General features: G+C 41.0%; 3 protein-coding genes across 5 annotated transcripts; 1 reads left to right on the forward strand and 2 right to left on the reverse strand.

Annotated features, from left to right (window-relative positions):
- The first annotated feature begins 4587 nt into the window (after positions 1-4587).
- On the forward strand, positions 4588-6525 carry LOC119660897 (ubiquitin-conjugating enzyme E2 J2). Of its 2 annotated transcripts, none has more exons than XM_038069831.1 (4): positions 4588-5125; positions 5188-5476; positions 5535-5605; positions 5669-6525. In XM_038069831.1, the coding sequence occupies exons 2-4, from the start codon at positions 5197-5199 to the stop codon at positions 6041-6043; spliced, it is 726 nt and encodes a 241-aa protein (XP_037925759.1). In that variant the 5' UTR covers positions 4588-5125; positions 5188-5196; the 3' UTR covers positions 6044-6525. The 2 variants fall into 2 exon arrangements, with proteins under 2 accessions (XP_037925759.1, XP_037925760.1); XM_038069832.1 differs by having other exon boundaries at positions 4588-5031; positions 5126-5476.
- A 633-nt stretch (positions 6526-7158) lies between these two features.
- On the reverse strand, positions 7159-10429 carry LOC119660715 (26S proteasome non-ATPase regulatory subunit 2). The gene is made up of 4 exons (XM_038069357.1): positions 10138-10429; positions 9389-10075; positions 7684-9328; positions 7159-7617 (listed from the first exon to the last, which is right to left on the reverse strand). The coding sequence occupies exons 1-4, from the start codon at positions 10219-10221 to the stop codon at positions 7316-7318; spliced, it is 2718 nt and encodes a 905-aa protein (XP_037925285.1). The 5' UTR covers positions 10222-10429; the 3' UTR covers positions 7159-7315.
- An 8020-nt stretch (positions 10430-18449) lies between these two features.
- LOC119660721 (hepatoma-derived growth factor-related protein 2-like) lies at positions 18450-21895 on the reverse strand. 2 transcript variants are annotated; one of them, XM_038069372.1, is made up of 4 exons: positions 21440-21895; positions 20338-21327; positions 19914-20004; positions 18450-19849 (listed from the first exon to the last, which is right to left on the reverse strand). In XM_038069372.1, exons 2-3 carry the CDS (start codon positions 21185-21187, stop codon positions 19946-19948), a joined length of 909 nt encoding a protein of 302 aa, XP_037925300.1. In that variant the 5' UTR covers positions 21188-21327; positions 21440-21895; the 3' UTR covers positions 18450-19849; positions 19914-19945. The 2 variants fall into 2 exon arrangements, with proteins under 2 accessions (XP_037925300.1, XP_037925298.1); XM_038069370.1 differs by having other exon boundaries at positions 18450-20004; positions 21440-21893.
- Between the last annotated feature and the right edge of the window lie 1855 nt (positions 21896-23750).

Consider the following 23750-nt stretch of genomic DNA (forward strand, 5'->3'; position numbering starts at 1 on the left):
GGACTAAGTAAAGAAAAATAATAAAAGGTGATCTACACCTGCGCGGGGATTGACTGCCAGAACATTGGACTTACGCGTTTAGCCTCTGTGAAAGTCCGGGGAGGAGCTTTGATAAAAGGAGGGAGAGGAGGCGTGATGGTTGAGAGGAGAGTTACTGTCCGAGAGGAGAGCCAGCCCTGACACGTAGTACCTCTGCTCGCGTAACAATACATTGCGTTTAGCGAGATTTTTTATCAGCAGGTTAGGGTGAGACAGCCACTTTTTCAGTCTGACGCGCGACAACTTGATCATGTGCGGAATTATGGGGCAAACCCCGGAAAGGTCGTACAGGAGAGAGTTTTTGTGAAATTTTAGGTTTGGCCTTCTGTATTTGGCCGTGCATTTCCTGAGTATTGTCCTTTCAAAGCGTTGGAGGGCTTCTGCTACGTTCGGTGACATGGTAGCCCATGCTGGGAAACCGTAGGTCAGGATTGGAGGAATAAGAGTTTTGTATAAAAGGGTTTTGATGGCAGGGAACAGGGCCCGGGATGAGAGGAGGTTTTTTAAGGCAGCTGAGGCCTTAGAGGCATTCACAATAGCGGATCTGACGTGAGGGTTGGATTTGAGTTTCTTGTTGAGGGAGATTCCCAGGTATTTAATGTTTGATTTCGGCTTGAGAGTGTGGTTAACAATGCGTAAATACAGGTTTTTGCTCTTTGGCACTGTGCGCCAGTGGCATTTCCTACTAGGGTTTCTGAAGCAAATAACCTCAGACTTAAGGGAATTAACGGTAAGGGTCCACCGGTTGAAATAAGCAATGACCCTATTGGTTAGGATATTGAAAGAGAGGGAGGCTATTGAGGGCCTGGGACCACTCGTATATAGGATGGTGTCATCCGCGAAGAGGATCCCTCCTGACGCGGGAGGACCATCATTGTTGGGGGAAGAGGGCGGGAGAGGGGCTGCCTGAAATGTTAAAAAGTTTGGGGCCTAGAAGAGATCCCGGAGGGACTCCTGAGTTTACCGGGAAGTCGATGGAGCGTAGTCCATCGAAGCGCACGTGTCAAGTTCTGTTGGAGATGAAGTCTGCGAGGATTCTGAATAAGAGGAGGGGGCAATTGGACTGGATTAGTTTGTAGAGCAATCCCTCTTTCCAAACTGAATCAAATGCCTTTTCGAGGTCTAAGGCGCAGGCTACGGTGCAATGCCTGTTTTCCAGTTGATTGAGGATATAGGCTTGAAGGTACAGGATTGCCTGCTCGGTGGATCCGAGGTTTTCGAAGCCGAATTGATTAAGTGGAATTATGGTGGAGTAGTGTCTATTGAGGTGACTTAGTAAGATACATTCGAAGATTTTTCCAATATTGGAGAGAAGAGAGATAGGCCTCATATGTTTGAGATCGCCCGAGCACCCCTTCTCAGGGATAGGTATGAGGAGGGCTGATTTCCAAGGTACCGGGAAGTGGCCGTTGTTTAGGCAGTTGTTGAAGAGGATGACGAGATGTGCACTGATGGTAAGCGCACACTTCCGCAGAATAAAATTAGGGATGCCATCGGGGCCCAAAAATTTTTTATTGTTGCACCGGGAGATTGCAAGTTCAACTTCTTCTAGGGAGGTAAAGAAGGAGGCGAACGGGCCTGTTCGGGTATAAGGAAGCTCGAGAGCGAATCCTAGGCATCTCGGAGCTGCATCAAACCAACCCGCTCAAGCGCTCTACTCTGCGCGTCCACTCGTACTGGGCTCCCTTGGTCATTTCGTGACAGGACCGGGGCCCGTCCTGCCGCGTCGATCGACGTGGACGCCCTAGAATTTTTCCAAGGCTTGTTAGTCGATCCAATCATCTTGTTCCTGACGACATTGGATGCATTTTCTTGGTCGGCCTATCGCGGGACCTGTTACCAAGTCCAACTATACTTTATTTATTTTTTTCCCTGGTCTCAGCATTTTATTTTTGTTTTACTGAGAACGTTGCCTGGGCTTGGGACTAGCATACTATTAGCATGGCGGAGACTTAGAGTGAGTTCGAGTACTTTGGAGGTTTCTTGAACTGAATTCGTTAATTAGGCCATGCAATGGCATTATCTTTATGACAAATAAGATAATACATGATACAGTGAATTCATGTATTATTGTTTGTGCACAATTATTAAAATAATTATTGATTATTGCGTATTGATGCACTACAACTGCTTACTTAATGTTTTAGTGAGAAAGAGGACTCATTTTTGAGGTTTTGTGTAAACACAAAACCTTATTAAAATCGGTTTACTGTCTGTCTTTTTTTTTTTTTTTTTGAGGAGCTGGAAATCTTGACAAGACACTGGTCTGAACACACCAGCGTGTGGGATTTTTACCCACTAAAACCACCCCTGACTCCCTCCCTGCCCCGCGGAACCACCACAAGGTATTACATCACGGGGCAGAGTCAGCTCACTCTAGCTTAATCCCATTTCTTCTATACGCGGCGCACGTGACCGCGCTTTTCTCCTTTCCTCTGCCTTTCGCAATTTATCTTGAATAGATGCGACCATGGAGTTGACCGCATTCCAATTCTCTTGATGTGCTAGCATTTTCGGCACCAGATTTTCTGGTACCAGCACCTCTCCTAGAGTCTCCTCTAGGTTCCTCCTTTCTTCCACAAATCTCGGACGGTGGAAGAATACATGTTCTGGGTTCTCTGGGACTCCATCACAATTTGGACAGTCGGGTGAGGTCTCCAATTTAAACCTTTGAAGGTATTGGAGATATCCTCCATGTCCCGTGAGAAATTGGGTGAGATTATAATTAATCTCACCGTGTCGTCTCTCCAACCACTTCTTGATGGCAGGAATGAGCCTGTGAGTCCACCGACCCTTTCCCGAGCGTTCCCACCGCTCTTGCCATCTATTTATGGATCTCTCCCTCTCAGCGTTTTTCGTCTGCGATAAGGGAGAGATTGGCTTCGTATGGTATATATTCGCCATCTCATCTGCCAAGATGTCAATCGGCATCATTCCAGAGATGACGAATGCTGCATCATCTGAGACAGTCCTAAAGGCAGAGCATACCCTCAGAGCTGTCCTCCTGTAGACTGCATTCAGTTTGCTAGTGTTAACTGACATCCGCAATGCCTCGCTCCAAACTGGGGTCGCATAGAGCATGATTGAGGTCACCACCCTGGCTATAAGCAACCTAGAGGTATGTCGTGGCCCTCCCACATTCGGCATCATGTCTGTCTGTCCGTCACACGCATTTTTCTCGGAGACGGTTATAGCAATTGACACCAAATTTGGTAGAAAGGTGGGAACTGTGAACGCTCACGCATACAGTGAATTACATCCTTTTACGTCGATTTTAAGGGGGCGTCCCCATACATGCAAAAGGGGGGTGTAAAATTTTTTTTCATCAAATATAGTCATGTGGGGTATCAAATTAAAGGCCTCGATTAGTACTTTTCGAAGCCGATCTTAGTTTTGGCATTCGTTGGAAGGGTGGGGAGTGTGGGGAGTTGAAAGTGATCACTTCTTTAAGGGGCCATTCTCAGAAACTACCAAACCGAAAAATCTGAAAAAAATCAGGAGGCTGCCACTATATGGTGCCTGGGCTCCGAAATACCTTCCATGCCGATATCTGTTTAAATATAGTTAATAATAGTATATTACTACAATTTTTTGTAATTGGTTAGAAACCCCCCTTAAGTTCATCCTATTACCATGAAATTTTGCAGTGGTATAGGCTATAATATAGAGCATGACCTTACCAAGTTTGGTGGAAATCGCACTATTACTAACAAAGTTATAATACCTCAAATTTGTTGCTTCTTTGAAAATTAAAGACTATGAATGTCAATATCACCCGAAAGTGGATACTCTCACATAATATATGGATATATTACGTGCTACGTACTAAGAAATACACAAAACCTTTGGCACCTGAAGCGTCCAGCTTCCGGTTTCCCGACTTGTTAATTTTTATTTTTCGAGATTTTCATAAAAAAAATTTTGGAAAAACAAGGAATGTGCGCTCTTTTTGTTATTAAATATGTTTTGTCTCGGCTTCATATCATTTCTACATAAAACGCATGGGTTTCGAATTATTTGCCAAAAAAACATTTAAAAACCGACATCTTTTCGATGAGAAAACGACATATTTGAGCATGAATAACTCGAAAACTAGTACTTATACGAAAAATTTTCATTAGATAGTTTTTGCTTGGAATCCACCATTTAATCGATTTAGTTATTTTTAAAAAAATTCCACCCCGGAGGGGATGCCACAGTATAGTTTAGCTGCTGTTCCGCGCTGAGAGGGTAGACGGAGAAATCCGGAACATGACCAAGCAGACACAACAAAGCCTGATCCTGTTCCTGATCCAAGATTTTTACTTAAGCATTATTGATGGATGCATTCTTTAACGGGAAACTTACCTATGTTGCACACAAAAATTAAAAAGACATGTTCAGCAAATTGAGATTGCAAAACAAAAATACGGTCATCTTCAAATCAAATTCAAATTTGCTTCCTCCGGCAGGTATTTAGCCGATGCAACATGATACTATGATAGATTCGTTTACAATCTTGGCGATTTAATGATTCACGGCGAATTCATAAATAGGGCGAATATGTCAAATGTTCTAAACGTCGGGCTGTAAGTACACGTACTGTGCAATTGCTTTGACGTCTGGTTGCAGGCTGTGCTTCGGTGGTTTCTTCGGAAAATAATTGTGGGGATTATCGACTGAATTTTCTGCATTCACCGCACACCCATAAAACCCTGCTACCTATCATCATTTCCATTTCTTTCCATATAAACGGCAACGAGCGTAACTTCTACAACAGAAAACGGCGTAATTCTCTCCTAGCGGAGTGTAAACTCGTGGATACTGCGGTCATTCGGTACACTTCTAATATTTCAGTTTTTCCGTGCACTCGGACTGTGGAGTAATTCTGGGAAACTTGTTTATAAACGCAGACAAACAGTGGTGGGTGGGATACAACGTTTTCAAAGGAAGCTTCGCGTGGAATCATCGAATGACCAGGCTGTGATGGAAACGGGGAGCAATCAACGCGATGTGAGTGCATAAAGTTGGTCAAAACGTTTGTTTTGTTTGTTTTGATTTCGTGTCTATTGGTGGCGACATTATATTCCTGGTTGGCTTGCGTCAGGTTTGTGAAATTCTGAACGGGGCAGTGTGGAGCGCGCTAGAATCATTGCAATTACTTATTAGTGACTGATTATGACGAATAGAAAGCCAACTGCGACGTCTAGACTCCGGCAGGACTATCTACGGCTGAAGAGGGATCCTGTTCCGTATATCACGGCCGAACCACTACCTTCCAATATACTTGAATGGCACTATGTCGTCAAGGGACCCGAGGATTCACCCTATTACGGCGGCTACTACCACGGAACGTTGCTATTCCCTCGGGAATTTCCATTCAAGCCACCTTCAATAATGATGCTCACTCCAAATGGTCGGTTCAAAACAAATACGAGGCTTTGTTTAAGCATATCAGGTTAGTATCTATAGCCATTCGCCCGCCGAATCCAAGCTAATTTTTTGCTTTGTTAAAGATTTTCATCCGGACACCTGGAATCCTGCCTGGTCCGTAGCCACAATTCTCACTGGCCTGCTTAGTTTCATGGTAAGCCGTTATTTATACCTCACTAATTCTAAACCTTTCCTAACTAAAAGCAAATCCTTTCAGCTGGAAAATACACCGACACTAGGTTCAATGGAAACCACCGCCTACGAGAAAAAACAACTGGCCAAAAAGTCGCTAGCCTTCAATCTGAAAAATTCACATTTCCGCGACCTTTTTCCTGATATTTGTGAAGAGATCAATTCCCGGCAACAGCAAACGCATCAAAATGGCAACGCATACGGCGATCCCTCAAGTAACGGTGATCTACTCGCAAACGGTGGAGTTGGTTTCGCTGATGATAAGAACACACCAATGCAACATAATTCCAATAACGATAGCAACTGGCAATCAATCTGTTCAAATTTAATTGTTGTCATTAGTTTCGCAATATTCGCACTTATTGTTAATTATATTATTAAGAGTTTAAATTATGATTGAGACTTCTAGGAGGGAGAGGCAGTACGGGATGGAAGAAATGCGCGCAAGAATGCAAGCAAATCCGAATGTACATATATTTACAATAAAATGGATTTAACATAGCCGAAAGCAAAATGATAAAATCGTATAAACATCTGCTAATCGTTTGTGGTTCGTGTAAATAGTTAAATGTTTTGCCCGGAAATTAAAAATTTTTTGTTGCTATATCATCGCAAAATTCAGGCAACGCTGAGAAGTATTTTCCTTTCACACAATTTTCCACTAAGAATTAACAATTGTTCATGAGAGCGTCGCGCGTTAAGCCGGGAGCTGGGGTAGGCCACCTTTTACATGTGTACAGAATACGACAAACGGCGGCTGAGAAGTATAAATCATTGATTTAACATATTACCACGATCCCACTAACATCAAACAAATAAATGCATTGTGATTATAGTTAAAATAAAAGTAAAAAAAAATCGACGGGATATTATTTAATAGAACTTTTGGCGTTTTATTTAGAAAGGAATTTCAGTGTTGAAGGTTACCCTCTCAATTTCATTACCCCTGGTTCGAATCCCAATTGTAATGGAGGTTTGTCACGCTGCTATTGGTTAATCATTACCACTTACCTACAAAGGAGTGAAAGGGAGGTACAGCAATTCGAATTGGAGACTGGTGAAGGATATTAATTAAGAAGCATCGTTTGAGGAACAGATCAGAGACCAAAATTCGTTAGTTTCATGGTAGCTTTAGCAGCTAACGGAGGATTCAAGTATGCCTAAAAAGAGCAGTATTCTATATTTCCTTCGAAGCCTGGGGTCGCCAACTTTTCCCCGTCTATGGTTTGCTTTTTTTTGCAGCAATATTATCATTTGAATTTCCCGTCGTATTTCCATAACTAATGAATTTCGCTTTTCCAAAATGCGGCCTATTTACAGGGTTTCATCAAGAATTTTGTATTGGACTTGGGGCATCTCTTGCATAGAATAATGTAACCTATACGTTGTGGAAAAATATTCCAAGACTGAAACTGCTTATAACATCTAATGGTATTCTTGCAGACATCCGTTTGCTGTTCATTTCCAATCCATTTTCTCCAAACCAAAGTATATTTACAAGAAGAAAGCCAGAAATTACATTTCGCAAATGATTATATTTAAGGACATTTTCGATACAATCGTTTTATTTCATTCAAACAGGCTTTACTCGATAAGATCTAACATACGAAGCACAATTATCTATTCTACTTCTTATAAAGCAGACTCTGCTACTTCGATTTTCAAGCAGCTCTTACTTGACGTAATTGGGATTTTTCTTCAAAATAACAAAACCTTCCATCACTTCCGTCAACGAAATATACTCATCGGTAGCTAGCTCAGCACGTTCACCCATTCCCAACAGGACAGGCGTTGTATGCGTTTGGAATCCGGTAATTGTCTTGGGTTTGCCTGCCTGGCCAACAACATCCACCGCCATACCAACACGAACGGGCACCTGCAGCTGATGGAGATTTTCGTCAAATGTGATGAGCATCCTGGCTTGCATTGCCGGCACAAGCGTATATAGGAGATAATGAGAACGCCCAAGAATTACTGCAGAGAAAGTATAGGGTTAAAATAGAGTCCAGACCGCAGAAAACACGTCAATTCAATACTTACTATTCTTAACATCAAGAAATGCGACCAATGTAGCCAATAGCCCGGCAACCGCAACCGGATTCATCAGCTGTCTATCATTGTGGAACGGGCTTAATGTTAGCGTACCTTTACCCAGATGAGTCAAGCCCTGTGCAATGCGCACCATAAACAAATTATTAGGATCTTTAGCATGATATTGCGCCAATTGTCGTAACATCGCAGCAAGTCGCGCATTATTTGTTCCGGCTCCAACCAATCCCATCGCAAATACCGCATTGTGTGCGACCTCGACATCACTGTCATGTGAAAACTTACTAAGCGTATCTAGAATATTCAGCTTTGGATTCGAAACGGAAATTAAACCGAGAGCGAGCGGTACCGCACGTCGTATACACGGTTCACAGTATCGTAGCAAGTTGCCGAATGATCGATAAGCCATCTCGGCACCAATCTCTTCACCCATAGCGATAAGCGCAATGCCAAGCACGGCCATTGCCTGTGTAGCTGATAAGTCCTTCTCCTTGTCTGTTTTCTCTTTAGAGTCCTTGTTTGAACTGGCATTAATTTGTGATGAGGACTTGCTTGATTTCTCCTCCGATTCAGAACTCGGTGAGTCATAATGTTCAGAGCAAATGTGTAGAAAATGTTGTATTTTAAGTACGTTACCGGTTCCCGCATACGCACAAATTTCTACAATAATTCTAGCCATTGAGTTGAATGGTTCCGCCAGCTTATCCTTAAGTGTGTTGATCACATCCTCCGTTGCATCCTGACGGCCTAAATACAGCAGGCCCAAACCGAGGATAAGGAAGCGGGTGTATGTATCGCGCAATTCACTTTCGCTCCGGGTCAATATCGCGTTGAGTAATATTTCACTGACCTCAGCATTGCACGATCCAACCGATATAAATCCTAATGCTAGCGCCGTAATACCCATTACTTCGCAATTTGCACTGTTTTTCCTGTCTGAGCTGAAAACCGTACGCAGCGAATCAATGACTATCGATCGATTGGAGCCGGCATATGCTATTCCCAGCCCCAAAATAGCGCCGATTCGCATGGACGTATTCTGGTGATGGATGTAATCTGATAGAAGGGCATGAGCCGGATCGACTTCATTGCGTATTCCACAGTTGACGATTCCGCAGGCGAGTAGAGCGCCGGATTTAATGTGATCCTCGGTCGAGTAGAGATATTTGTCGATCGACGTCAAACCGCCATCGACATCCCACAATAATATCACGCCCAACGACGCAGTTGCGCTAAGCATGCCGTGCTCTTTGTTCTTATACAACCACTTATTCCCGTCCTCAGTGAGTAGTTTATCCACACCGAAGCCAGCATTCACGAAACCATTCACAAAGCTTGCAGCCAAATTCTGTCGTGCCGAATCCACCTGAGTCTGAGCAAATGGAGTCCTTGTGTTGTCCAAGTGCGATTTGTAGACGTCCTCCGGGGTTTTAGGTTCCATGATATCCAACTCCCGCGCTAAATTCAAAAAGTAGTTGTTCAAATGCGCGTTGGACATGATTTCCATGAGGTCATCATAGTCTTCATAATCTGGAATCGATTGTAGATCGATCCACTTGTGCTGCCGTGCCAACATGAACGCCAACTGCTTCCGGATCGCTGAGTCAGGACACTCCAAGAACACTTTCTCGATGGTCTACATGGAAGAAATAAACGGGATATTACTCGGCAAAAATTTGGTTTTGAGCATACCAACCTCTTGATTGTTCAACATTAAGGCAAGACGCATCGCTTGGGTGTATCTATTGAACTTCCTCGACAAGTTGAGTGCTACTTTTGGAATGGTAAGATCCTCTGGATCAGGAACGTACGGTATGCAACTCTGCAGATAGAGACAGACCCGAGGAAACGCACTTTCGTCAACATATTCCTCCAGCAAATCAAGCTTTTCCGTCTCCATCAGCAAATCGCAAGCGTCTGCCTCGGCATTGTGCTCCATGTTGTACGGAATAATCTGCTTCACCAGGTCAATAAGCCGCCCACGGAAATTGCCAGAGGTCTCAGGCCAATGGACGGCAATTTCCCCGGCCAAGTGCCGAACGTATTCATGGCCCCAGTCTCCAATTTGCTGATTTGAATCACACAGGAAACGGTACACCAGGCACTCCTTTCCGCTGCCCATTGTCATGGCAAGCACTGAAATTATGTCCGCACAAACCTGGCGAATCTCTTGGCCGTGAAGCTTTTTGTACACTTCCTTCATTGTCTCGTAGTGTGGCCGCATAAATTTCAGCGGTTTTGGCACCGATGTCATGCTAGTTGTGGACGCTCGAATCAATTTCCGCATACTTTCCAGAGCCGCCATGGCTATCTCCTCGGAAGAGTTCTGCAGACGGGCCACCAACATGGCGAGATCGTCTTGAAGCTGTTGGTCCTCATCCGACTAGAACAAAAATGGGATATTTTCGAAACTGTACTCGTCCCTAGAGGCGTAGTCATCCTCACCATTTCCTGCTGCTCCTCCTTATTGTCCTTTTTCTCGATCGGCTTTGTTGTTGTCGTGTCCATCTTCGATTCTTTCGTAGCCATCGCTGGAACTTTCGATAAATTCACTCCCAACAGAAATCGTTATCGATCACAGTTGCTATTTCAAACGGCGAATATAATGATTTCATTCAATGTACACTTCTTTCATAAACAAACTGCTCCCCGTTTAATACTACTTCTTAGGTTAACATTTGATTCGCAAACTACCAAATCATTCACCGCTCGAGCAAACGTCACAATAATATACTTGCATGTCATTGCTGTTATACAAGTATAGTTCAGTGGATTTCAACGGCAACGCCACCTCACGTGAATTCTCTTTACTTTAAACCGGCCCCGACATGAACTAGCAAGGACGTGAACCACATTTTTAAGGGGGTGATCCCGTGTGTCGAATTTGCCGAATCGAATTTTTTTTGGCATCAATTGTATCTAGATATAGTGTAGAATATATGGGCAAAGTGATTTTTTGATATTCGGAGTCGTTCCGAAATTATAGTGTTAAACACGTGATAAGTCATATGCCAGATTTATGTCGATCGCCGTAATCAAGCTTGTATTTATCGGTCCGAATGACGTTCGAATAAGTTCGCTAAAAGCATAAGAATTGAAGCTAAGGCTGCACATGTGCTTCTTCAAGAAATCTAAGGTTTATGGACTAGGTATAGCAGATAATTCTCAGTTAAGGTTTATGGCTAAAAATTCCATTCCACTTTTTAAATGCGTTTTTCTCAAAACTACATGTTGCAAATCAGCTGCCACTATAGCCCAAAATCTACCCAACGAAATTCTTTGAAATTTTTTCGACTTAGAATATATTTCTACGTCCGCAAACTAGGATAATTGCGGTTCATTCAATAGTTTTTGATTTTTTCACCAAATATTTATTGATATCTCTAGTATATGTAATAAATTTTTCAGCTCGATATCGTAGCAAATTTTCGGAATACGTGTCAATTTATGCACCCATCTCCAAAAAAAGGTGTTTTTCTACTGCCACGCTGGAGTGCGCTGTGTTTATCTGAAGAAAAAAAACTAAACGGCATTTTAATGTGGACAATATTCCAAGGTCCGCAAACTAGGATAATTAGAAAATATTAAAAGGTAAATATTTGGTGGGCTTTTAAACTTAATTTTTTGGATTTTGATGTTTTTTTACGGCTTCTTTTATGAATAAAAAAAACACGACCTCTCCGATTGCAATTATCCTAGTTTGCGGACCGTAGAAAAATGTATTAAAGAAGTCATGAAAATGTCAAAGAATTTGGTTGGATAGATTTTGAGCTATGGTGGCAGCCGATTTTCAAGATGCAGTTTCGAGAAAAACGCATTTGAAAATTTAAATGTGATTATCAACAGTAAAATTTTAACTCACCATTACTCTGCTATACCTGGTCCATAGAGAGCACCCTCCGTTTCTTGAAAGGCCGATTGTTGCTCTCTGGTTTCAATTCGGGTTCTTTTAGCGAGGTCAGTCGTTCGGCGTTCGGATCGCCAAATTCGCGCTTCATTACGGCTGGCGACATAAACCTGACATATGTGACCAGCTTGACATCCCATTCTCACTAGGATTTTGAAAATGCCATTGTATCCTTCATTGAAAATAATTACAGCCAGAAAAGTGGCTATTTCTACGACCTTGGCCCCATAATGAAGGTGTTTAGGAGCGAAAGTCCAGATCAATGCATTTAACGACTCAGTGTTATTCTGGGCCTCTGCTCCTAAACATCTGTTGAAAAGATCATCTCGTGACAAATCTTTGTAGATTGGTTTGATGACTGTTTGAACTTTTTCAGTCAAAGGTGCCTTCTCGTGGTGCAAAGTATCCAGTTCTCCTTTAGCTTCCGCTTTGCGCCATTTGCACCAACTGTCCTCGCCTGCTCGACAATTTTGATGCTGAGGATTTTCGTCTGTAGAACATTTATGGAAGAAAGTTGCCCAAATTTCTTGCTTCATTGCTTCTATCGAATTTGCGTGTCAACGAATAGCTATCCCAAAAAATGTAGTGAGGTCGTTAATAACCTTATCAGTAAGTTTTCCAGCCCCTTTTCCACCAGTGCCTTTGTGATTCTTCTTTGCATTTCTAAGCCGCGTTCTCATTCTTTCCTCGACATGTCCTACGCATTCCTTTTTTACAACTACGTATATTTTATTATTTGCAGAAATACTGGAGAAAACTCCAGCAAAATCCAATATACAATTTACAAAACTTGTCGCAATTGGACCATCCATGTTCATGCTTGCTAAAAGTTTCTTTGCTGATGTTGATGCGAAGTCCTTTTCCTTCTCTGATAAGTATCGATTCCCATGAAATGCTCGTCTTTTAGTGCGATCATGACGTTGAATCTTAAACTGATCTCCCTTCGTACGATCCGTTTAAAGAAATCACTGAACACACAAACAGTACAATACTTACAACAAAATATAACTGAGTATAGCTTGAAAGCCTTTCAGTGCGCACTCTAGACTGGATTATCCTTTTATTCCCAATAGCAAATAAGTTTAGACAATTGATTGGTTTTCCATCTTTTTATATTTATACCTGTGTTCAAATTTATAAGGCTCAGGTAAAAAACTAACAGGTAAAAAAAGATTCGATGCTCTTTCTCATCGAGTACTCTAGCCGCGGCTACAAACTTCTTACCTGTTTAACACTGTAATCTCTGAACGCTTCGGAATATCGGAAAATCCCTTTGCCCACATATATAGATACAATCCATGCAAAAAAAAATCGATTTCTCCAACCCGACACACGGGATGACCCCCTTAAGTCTGTACGTTACAATGCCGTTTACTTTTTTCTTTATGATGACCGCAGCGATCTCTAGCTTGGAAAAGGAAAACACCTTTTTCGGAGATGGGTGTATAAATTGCTCTGTATTTCAATAACGAACTATGCTACCGGGCTGGACAAATTCGTATTTGTATCTTTACCCAGTTCTTCATAAAAAATTTCTAAAAAAAAGCCAACAAACGGGATGGCCTCCTTAAGAAGCTTCAACCACAAACAAATTTTTATTTAGCGCTCCAACGTAAAAAATGTTCTCTAAGCTATCTCAGCCGTCTTCGACGCATTCATAATGACGTCATTGTTTTCGCTGGAGGGTTGTTTTTAATAATAATAATAATAATAATAATCGTTGGCGCAACAATCCATATTGGATCAGGGCCTTGAAGTGTGTTAAAAGCACTTCATTCAAGACCGTAACGGTACACTAGGAGGCAATGTGATCAGCATTGCACTCGCCCGAGATTATTACCCTGATTTGACTTAGGTACTCTCATTCACAGCTGAGTCGAATGGTATCCGATGTCAAATCACGATACAAATCTCACTGCCACCAGTGAGATTCGAACCGCGACCTTCCGTATGACAGCCTTGTGCTCTAACCATGTAGCTATCCGGACACAAGGGTTGTTTCTAGGTATGTATAATTCAAACGCAGCCTTTGCAGATTAATTAACCGGATAACAATGGGCACAGATCTTGTGTGTAATTCATCGTTATTATCTGACCTTACATGATCAGTGTGTTATCAGTATGGCGTCAATCTGAATGACAAAGTTATGGCAAACTGATCATCTAGGGTATTTCTGTGGCAATGATTGATGAAAATTTAAATTTTTAAATAAAATCTGTCAGTCTGGATGGGCTACTGAAAAATTGTGGATTGTGCAGTTGTCATTGTGTTGTTAATCGAAACATTGTTCGGATCTTTAAGGTATAACCGCGTCGATGCGACCCGACAACATATTCAGCACAACATGCCCATATTGCACTAGCGCGGCAACAAGTAGAAACAACTGACAATTTAGTAACTGCTTTGTAGTTAACTTTTTCCAAATTTCACTTATTTCTCGCAATTTGAGTGGTTCAGAAGAGGAGGCATTTCTTTTTGGTCTTCTATGCGGGCAACAGGGAAAAAGATGAAACGCGGAGTTAGGGAGATATTACTCTATCTCGCGGGAGAAAGGATGAATCCATGCCTTAATCCCAAATTTAATGTGACCCTGTGCGTTTGAAGACACACTTTCGGATAAACAATGAACAGCATTTCGAGTTGCTCAATATTATGGAGGCGCATATAACAAAACGAAATACAAATTCATCGATGTAACAATCGATGAATTTTCTGGCCCGCATTCGGAGTTTGAAAATTCAAATTTGATACATTACATTACACATTTCCGCATCTAGACAAATTCGCAAGCTCTGAATCACGGTCACACTTCTAGACTTCGCGATCCGGTCAATGCTTTATCTCAGCAAGGTTAATCGTAAGAAGTGTTTGCGCCGGTAGTATCGACTCCGCGTCAGAGCAAGTATTTTTCCGTTTGATTGTCCGCACGACCGGTCGGGACTGAGGTTCGAATGCTAACCCGGAGCGGCTTGTAAGGATGACTTGTAATCATGCGTTGAACTGAGGTTGTTTTTCCTCTAATAGGGCCCATACACTGTCAAACAAATTGCGCAACGTAGCGTGTGCAATTGCATTTCCCATACACTTAGTGAAATTTTGTTCAAACATTAGTTACAAGTTGGAGACGTTATGAGTAACATGCCATTAAAAGGGTATTGCATCTATCTGTATTGTTATCGGGAGGGGTAGGAGGGTAAGGGGGTAGAGTCCTCTCTAGCCTCCCTTCCACACGAAACTAGCCCTTTTTCGAGGTGCTGTAACTTTAAGAGGAATGGAAAGGAGGAATCTTTTTTTCCTTCTATATATTCCGTCCTCCTCGCGGGTTAACCTTGAAAATTCAACTTGGTCAGGCTGATGTCAAAGGAACCCAACTTTGAATGGCCATAACTTTGAAAGGGCGCTGGGCGCATCGAGTTCCTTTTCCTCTTTTCCACTTCCTGCGGGATTGAGGTTGAAATTCTACCTTTATGAAAATTATATTTCAGCGGTCCGCTGAAAAATATTGCCGAAAGAAGCACAATATGCCCATACACAACACATCTCTTCTTCGTTGCGCAAAAGATTTCAAACATGTTTGAAATCCGTCAAACATTTGCGCAACGCGTCAAACGCGCCCATCCATTAGCAAATTATTGCGCAACCGCCTGCGTTGCGCAATTTGTTTGATAGTGTATGGGCCCTATAACTCTCTTCCAAGAGGCAACAGTCTTCCTATGTGTATAGGATCCACCCGGTATATTTGAAACGGCAGTGGGCAAACAATTAGATTGGCTTGAGTCGTCGCAGAACCACCATGTCGTAATAATTTTGAAGTGGCAGGATATAAGTTTAGTTTCGCAAGGTCATTATGTCTAGGAAAAGTTTTAGTACTATCTCGAGATACTGGGTCATTATAGAAGTCTGTACCCAGCAAACTGTAGATTTTAGGAAGATAACAGAAATAGAGTTTTTTTTAAATAAGAAACTGCAGACGGAGAAGGATGAAGGGAAGGAAAATTTACCATTGCGACGGAGTTCCAAGTGGAAGAGGAGAAAGAAAAGGGAGAAGGAATGGTTAGTGTGTCCGAGGTGCGTGTGTTTTCCATGCGATTTGACGGTCATTCTGTTCTAGCTATCGTAGTTCTTAAGTTATTATGATTTTAGTGGTATCCCGATAAGGAAAACTTTAATCTTATGAACATTTATTACTTTTCTAAAAATGGGACACCGACTTTAATCAGAACTTTTATACAAGGGTGATCCATCAATCCCTACATCCAAAATAATAGTCCCAATTTGCGTGCAAACACGCATCTGCCCTTGGACTATCCGATCGTTCTGTGAGAAGAATTCTTCGTGATGATCTCCATTTTCATCCCTATAAGATGGCGATGGTGCAGGAACTTTCAGAACGTGCCTTCAATTCTCGGCTGAACGCGTGTGAGCTTCTTCTTGATGTCGTTCCCGAGGGTGCTATTGTTTTTTTTAACGATGAAGCCCATTTTCATTTGTATGGGTCGGTTAACAAACAAAAAATGCGCTACTGGGCTGACACCAACCCTCGAGAATTGCATCAAAAGCCTTTGCATTCACCCAAAGTCACAGTGTGGTGTGCAATTTCCTCAACTGGAATTATTGGTCCCTGGTTTTTGAGAAAAATGAGGTTACAGTGACAGTGAATTCGGACCAGTATGTAAACATGCTACAGAATTTTTTTCCCACGGCTAGAAAATTTGGATTTGGGGGACACTTGATTCCAACAAGACGGTGCAACAGCACACACTTCAAGAGCATCGATGGCTGTTTTGAGGGAACACTTTCCAGAGCGCCTTATTTCAATTAGAGGCGATTTGGAATGGCCGGCACGCTCTCCCGATCTGTCCCCTTGTGATTTTTTTCTACAAGGTTTTTTGAAATCCCGTGTTTATGTGAACCGTCCAAGAACCCTACAAGATTTGAAGACCAACATCCAAGAAGAAATTGCCAACATAACACCTGCTATGCTAACAAGAGTCATGACAAACGCCAGAAATCGGTTTACGCAATGTATGGAGAATGGGGGACGTCACCTAACAGATTTGATCTTCAAAACAATGTAAATAAAAACTTTAGACATGTACCTACATTATAAAAAATAAATAAATATTTTCCGATGCATACAATAGTTTTTATTGAGTTTTGAAGAAAGGAAGTTATGCTGCCGCACCCTGTATAAATTTTCTGAGCAAAAAATCTTCAAAAGCTTATCAAAGGGATCTTTTTAAGGCCAATATTTTAAGTGCCACTTTTCAAATTTATCTCTCAATGAAATTCTTCACTTTCTTTCATTAGTGGAATTTCTTCTATAAGCATTGCATTGCCGCTGATATTAACATCATTGTTGTTTGTACCTAGCACATTAATTCCTCCATCATCTTCACTAGGAAAGGTGCTTTAAGAATGCACACGCGAATTGATTCAGCAAAGGAACGTTCAAAATGGATTATGCGGGCTGAAGCATGGATCAGAAAAACATTATTATTTTCCTGGAAAAAATTGATAGTTTTTGCATGTGTAGCATATACCCCAAAATCCAATTCATTACACACTGCATTACATTACATACCCGTTCTTTAAAATAAACTAACGACAAATTAATTCTATAATTCATTACCTAGCTAAGACATTTATTGGAACGAATTAGGAGCATAGTCAACTGGGGTAAACGGGAAATACAATTAAGATGCGTGCGTGGTGCGCACGAGACAAAGGCAAAAGTATCCTTGCACTGATGAGGAGGGTAAGTCGCTCCTGAAACATATATTTACATTTAAAACTAAAAATTGTAGTTTGGAGGATCTATCAATTTTAGACTAGACTACAAGTAGCAGACAAAAATCTAATCTCTTAATTAGGATGACAACCCAAACCCAGGATGTGATTAGTCGTATGCTCATCGAAAAATATTACATGGCTTTGATCAATGGGTCCGTGACTATGAGATTTTGGGCAGGACAAAATTTGCACGCCTGCTGAAAGGCAAGTCAAGTTGAATCGACACCACTATATGGAAACGATTGTAAGATAATATTAAAAGTAAAAACTGACATGTTTCATGTTTCCTTTGTGGAGCGTGCAGTTTCCATGCCGTTTCAAGGTTCAACCACATTGTGTTTAAGTTTCATTATCATCACATTTAATGCTGTACAGCAGCGTCCCTCAAAATTTTGACCATGTTTGCTTCCAGTAACCAAGTACGCTATCCCTTCTTGCATCCGACTTATATAAAAGTATCGCCGTTTGCAAACCATCCCATTTAAACAAACAATTTTAACTAGAAAAATTTGATTTATTTACTTGCAAAAAATATTTATTGTCTACAAAGTACGCCTTACCTTTATATTCATTTCTTCTGTATTCTTTATCTTAAATGTAACATATACACATATATATATTATATATAGTGACGGACATAGAAATGTTAACAGACGCTCTAATTGCACTTGGACGACCATAAAAAATTTACACTGAGTATTTGCTACCTAATTCGAATCAAAAAATGACTCAAAGTGATAAGATGGAAATCGTTATTTTCCAATCAGAAAACTTAAGTTTGAGTGATATCGGTAGCGGAGCTGGGTTTAGTAGAGTTATAGTGAGCAGGTTTTTAACGACTAATGAGTCTGTTGGATCGACTGATAAAAGAAGAGGTCCAGAAGGGTCTGAGAACCCAGCGCTGGTGAAAATCGCTTGGAGGGATCGGCTCCAAACTGGGGAGCACATTAGAAGGGTGTTTGTGGAAGAAGACGGAATAGAATGGCGTACTATTCCACGAAGGCTCCAGGATGGTAGCTTATGCACTCGAAAACCTGTGAAAAAGCCACTTCCGAATAGAATTGCGTTACAAGAACCCTTAGGGAGGGAGGCAGCTGAATAGTTTGTGAGTGCTTTACCTACCATGTTGTTAAACAGTTGCCACTGACAGGACCATCGGTAAGCCGGAATGCTTTGAAAAACATGATTTGATCAAGAGTAGGGTCCTATTTCCCAGAAAATGACCCATTTTCGGACATGATTCCTGGTCGTGTCACCGCTCCAAACTGGTCAGTGTACTTCTAATTTTTACTTCATACTTTATCAAGTTATCAAAACTCAATTTTGCATTTAATAGGTAGAGGATTATTAGGAAACGGCATTTCTACCCTAAACGAGCTTGAAAAAAGCCCTCATATGTACCCTTATTGAGATCCTTTTGTATATGATAGAAAAACAAGTAATGAAGTGGAAACCCAAATGTCTTGACGAATTACACAATGAAGCGGAAGTCGGACGGTACAATAAATAAAATTTGGACATTTTTTTTTGTACTGATGCCATTTAAACACGTTTTTTACATGTTTTCAACAGTAATTATATATTTCTACTAATTTCCTTACAAAAAAAAAAAAAAAAACGCTTTCGTTGGAGGAATTACAGAGCAATATTAGAACATTTTTATGTTCGCCACTGTCTACATATATATCTTGATTAATTAATTTTGAAATTCAAAATAATGATTCTAAAGACGCAATGTCAAAAATAAAATAAACACAAAATACATTGTTTCTAAAAACGAAGCAAACTAGGAAATTACTTCTCAAATTGTTTCTAACTAAAGGAATAACGAGACAAATGTACATTTACTTTAGCATTTCAGAGAAGGAAGCAATGATAACTCTTCCTCTTCAGTTGATATATTTTCCTTAACTCATTTCCTGTTGTATTTAGATAGATTTTCCTCTGTATCATTGTTCCCCTTCCTAAACCTTTTCCAATTTTCCTGCGGCTTCTGATAATCAACTAAATGCTTAAAACATAGTAAATAGTTCCTTACGACTAAATTCAAATTCACACGATTTTCTTTATCAAATTATTACGAAATAATCGAAAAGCACCGACATGTCTTGTTTTTCTTACTTAATATTTTTTTTCTTATATCGTTTTCTTATCCAGTTTTACGTTTTGTCTGCCGCTTTAGCTTACCCAAAAAAAAGTTAAATATTTCGTGTGCAGTGCTACATTTATGTATAAAAGATCGGTTGTTGATTTCAATTCTTTTCTTGACACATTTTGCGCTCACACTCCATTGATTGCATAACCATTTTCTATTTGTTTCTTTTTTTTTCTAACTTTCACTTTGAAAATTATTTTTTCTTGACTTCTGGAAGACACAAGTAGTAGCGCGCCCAAATTGGGGCTTGTATATTGAAGACTGCATCGCAGACATCCCCCTTACGAGTTCTTTCTTCCGTCTATAAAAGGTGATTTACTTACAGATTGTTTTATTTGCTTCAGTTTTTTTCATAGTAAACATACAAGCTAGCATATTCATGGATTTACTATGGTTTTTACTCTTTACGAGCTTTCTTCTTTCCTTTCTTGGGAGTTTTGGCCTCAGTCCAAGTGTCTAGAAACGCATTCGAGAAAAATGAAGAAACGAAAAAAAAAAGAAAAATGAATTCATAAAAATAACAAAGTGGGAAATAAAAGAAAAGGACAAAAATCGGGGAAACTTAATCAGAAAAGGGAAGTGATGAATATTTATAACAAATATTAAATTTGGGAAAGGAACTGGAAGCGGCGCTTGTCACAAAACCATTTCGAAACTGGCCAAAGTCAACCTTAATGTCACAAGCACGGAATGTATAAAATTAGTTCCATGGCTCGCGCCAAAAGATCTTACACCCTATTTCATAAAAAACCACCTAAAAGCGGGCACTTTAACGCCTATATCACCTACCTGCCATTTCATCAAATATAACTCCACCGCCTGAAACGGGTTTGCTGTCGTCCGATTTCTCAACAGCGATATCGGCAGCTTGATCGATGTGCTCTTTACGCACAATTATCTCGTTGCTATCATTCTTCTTCAATTCATTTACCAAATGTTCAATGGTATCAACAACTTTGTTGTTAACTTGCTCATTATGAATGTTATCGGCGGCATTTTTCTTGTTTTTTCTATTGATTTCGGCGGCTTCCTTCTTGGACTTATTTACCTGGTCTTTGAGTTGTTTGACATTCTTGGTCGTCTTGGCGTCGGCTTTACTGCCGGTCGATTTCTTAGATTGGGATAGAGCGGAATCAAGGACTTGCGATAGTAGCAAGTCCTCCTGCTTCTTTTTCTTATCAGTACGCGACTGCACCGTGGTCCAGCCACTGTCGTCAAAATCGGCAGGTTTGCGCACCTTCTCGGGTTTCGGTGTTTTCTCCTTCTTGGCAACGGGATGCGCTGCTGGTTTTTTCGGGACAGAAGGCTCCTTGCGCTTGGGAGTCACTTGCGGTTGTTGATTTTCCTTCTTGGGAGCTGCAGAGGTGGTTTTTTTGTCCACTGCGGTAGACGCTGAGGACTTTAAATTGCCATTCAACGAGCTCGACTTTGTGGAGCTGGTCTGCTGTTTTTCTTTTCTCCTTGTCTTTTTCGAGCTACTCTCCACGGAAGCGGCGATTTTGCGGAACTGTGGCTCTTTCGGTTTCCGTACCCCGCATAAGAACACTAAGACGGCGCTGAGTATAACCACAACGACAGGTACGACCAGGGTTGCACTGAGTTGTGCGCTACCGAACAGATCACTAAATAACGAGTCCATGTTGAAAATTAACGCCTGAGTATTTACGAACTTCGCAGTTTTATAATCTGCAGGAAATCACCTAACTGACGCAGTTTTGCGCTTAATGTTCGCGTAGTGAAATCCCAATGCTGCGCCCTAAACCTAAACAGCACTAGAAACTACAAAGGAGAAACATCCAATTAGAAATGGCAAGCATTAGGTTCCAGCAAATTGTTAAATCCTTCTCCAAAACGAAGGGCAATGCCACAGACGGAACACATCAATCCTTACCTAAAGCGCATTCTACTTTCCGGAACACTGTCCACGCAGACCCAATTGTAACGTGTCCCCAGCCAGCAGGACTATTGGCGACCGCGTCTTATTCACTATTCCTGTGATTATAATTCAGAGTAAAGAAGTTTTCCACGCGATTAAAATTGCTCCAGACACGCAACTCGGTCCTAATATGCGAACGCAATCTACCACAAAATACGAAAAACTTCGTCAGCACACTAAAGTGGGATCACTAGCATTCCCGGCGGCGAAAACAAAAGTTAAAAACGCGTATCAAGTTACAGCGATCCAATCCCTTGAATTAGGAAATAGAAAATGTGGTTTCTATGTCAATGCGACGGCATTCGACACAGAAATCAGTGAAGCCGTCTCTTAAAAAAGTTTGTGTTGGCAAATCAAAGTGCCACCTCGTCAACTGCAATTGTGCGTCTCGTTCTAATTATTATACTATTTCGCTTAGTTGGACTAGCTGTCAATAGCCGTGTTAACCTAGGCGCTCACAAAGGCCACGACCATGCTGAATGCCGTTCCATTTGACTTCGAGTTTTTTGAGTCGAAATGTCACTCCGGGCTACACTGCCATGGGATATTCAAATGATATAAGCGAACTCAATTAATTGCAACAGCAAAACTTTGGGAATCTCTGAAATTACAATAACTTCTATGATTCCGTGTTTGTCAGAATCAGGTAGCGTGTAATTTTCATTGAACGTTTTTGTTCTACTTCCATGACAGTGTACACGCTGTCAGGCGAATTATCAAATTGACAAACGATGACGTATGACGTTCGTGAGCCTCGCGAAGCTCACGATAAAAGACCGGGATGTATATCGTTTCCTTTGACTTCTTAGCATTTAACCGTCAAAACGAGATTCTCAGGAGATGATTATTCCGGAAACATGTAATTGTATGTATTGCATACAATGTGATTTGATGGAATATTCTCCTTGTTCCTTAATTGATTTGACATTTCACAACAACCTTTTTAAGTCACAACACGAAGGTGATCGAAACCTGACATAACGGTCGCGGTTAGATGCCAACCTTAAGTAGAACACTTCGCGAGGCTCGCGAGCGTTGATAACGCCAAGCGAGACTGAACGACATGTGGTCGTCTCTTCCGGCCGTAGTGGGCGCTTAAATCGCGAGGCTTATATAAGTTAAAGAACCATCAACGATTTTATTTAAAAAAATTTAATTATTATTCGAGATGTGTAATCTACAATATACTGCTAAAAACTAACTACGAAAATTCTTACTACTAAACATGAAAAGTAGCACGAATTATTGCAATTTGCAAATTATGCATTTGTTTTGATTTCACCTGTATCGATGACCGCTGACTCAGGTGATACTGCGCGTGTTGTTTTTCCGGTCGATATCGATGTCTATGCTGAAGTTAATATGCTGACGTTAACTCTTCCCCCTCTAGCTTCCTGATGTCCTCATCAGGATCAAAAGAATGGACTACTGTAGATTTTTGGCGTACTCGAAGGTGGCGGAATACTGATGGTTGCCGGATGTTCATGTCGCGTCTTATCGGTTTCTGCGTTTTGCGTGATACTGATTGTTGATCGATTTGCTCCTAGGAATTTGTTAATTAGGAAGACGATCACGATGATAATTATAACCATGGCGAAACCGCAGTTGGTAAGTTTGACGATCTTATTTTCGGTTTTCATTAGCTCAATCTCGTGGAAATTGTTAATATGGAGTTCTTTGATTGACTCCAATGAAAGTATCTTTTTGTACTGCTTCTCTCGTGGTGTTGGCTGGAAAATTGCAGGTAGAGGCTGTAAGTATGAAGCATCATTAGATGAGAATGACTGGCCATTCAGATTGATCGTTGCGTTTTCGAATTTTATGATAAAAGTGCCATTTAGCTCACGGGAAGTTTCATCGATATTTACGGGTCCCTCATAATCATTTACGAGAAGTATGCCGGATGTAATTTCTTCCAATGTCGGTACTTGCTGTCCGCTAATTTTATTGCAACTGCAATCAAAGCTCAATAATAATCTAGGAATACAAGAAGTGTTACTGATATCTATTAAGTTCATTTGATTACATATTGACAACCTGTTTACATTGTTACATTCTTTTACAATGCTATAAATTTTCTTTTCATTTTTCAGAATAAACTTACTAAAGATTTCTATTATTGCATTTCCTTTCTTGACCGGTTTTACTAAAATTTTGGCAAATGTTTCTTCAGAAGTTATCGGAACATTAACAATGTACAATAAAGTCAGATCATTGGAAATAACCTTCACCTTAGAAAATGCTAAAGCTTCCTCCGGTGTAGAGT

Source organism: Hermetia illucens, chromosome 7 (assembly GCF_905115235.1).
Source record: "Hermetia illucens chromosome 7, iHerIll2.2.curated.20191125, whole genome shotgun sequence".
Taxonomy (NCBI): domain Eukaryota; kingdom Metazoa; phylum Arthropoda; class Insecta; order Diptera; family Stratiomyidae; genus Hermetia; species Hermetia illucens.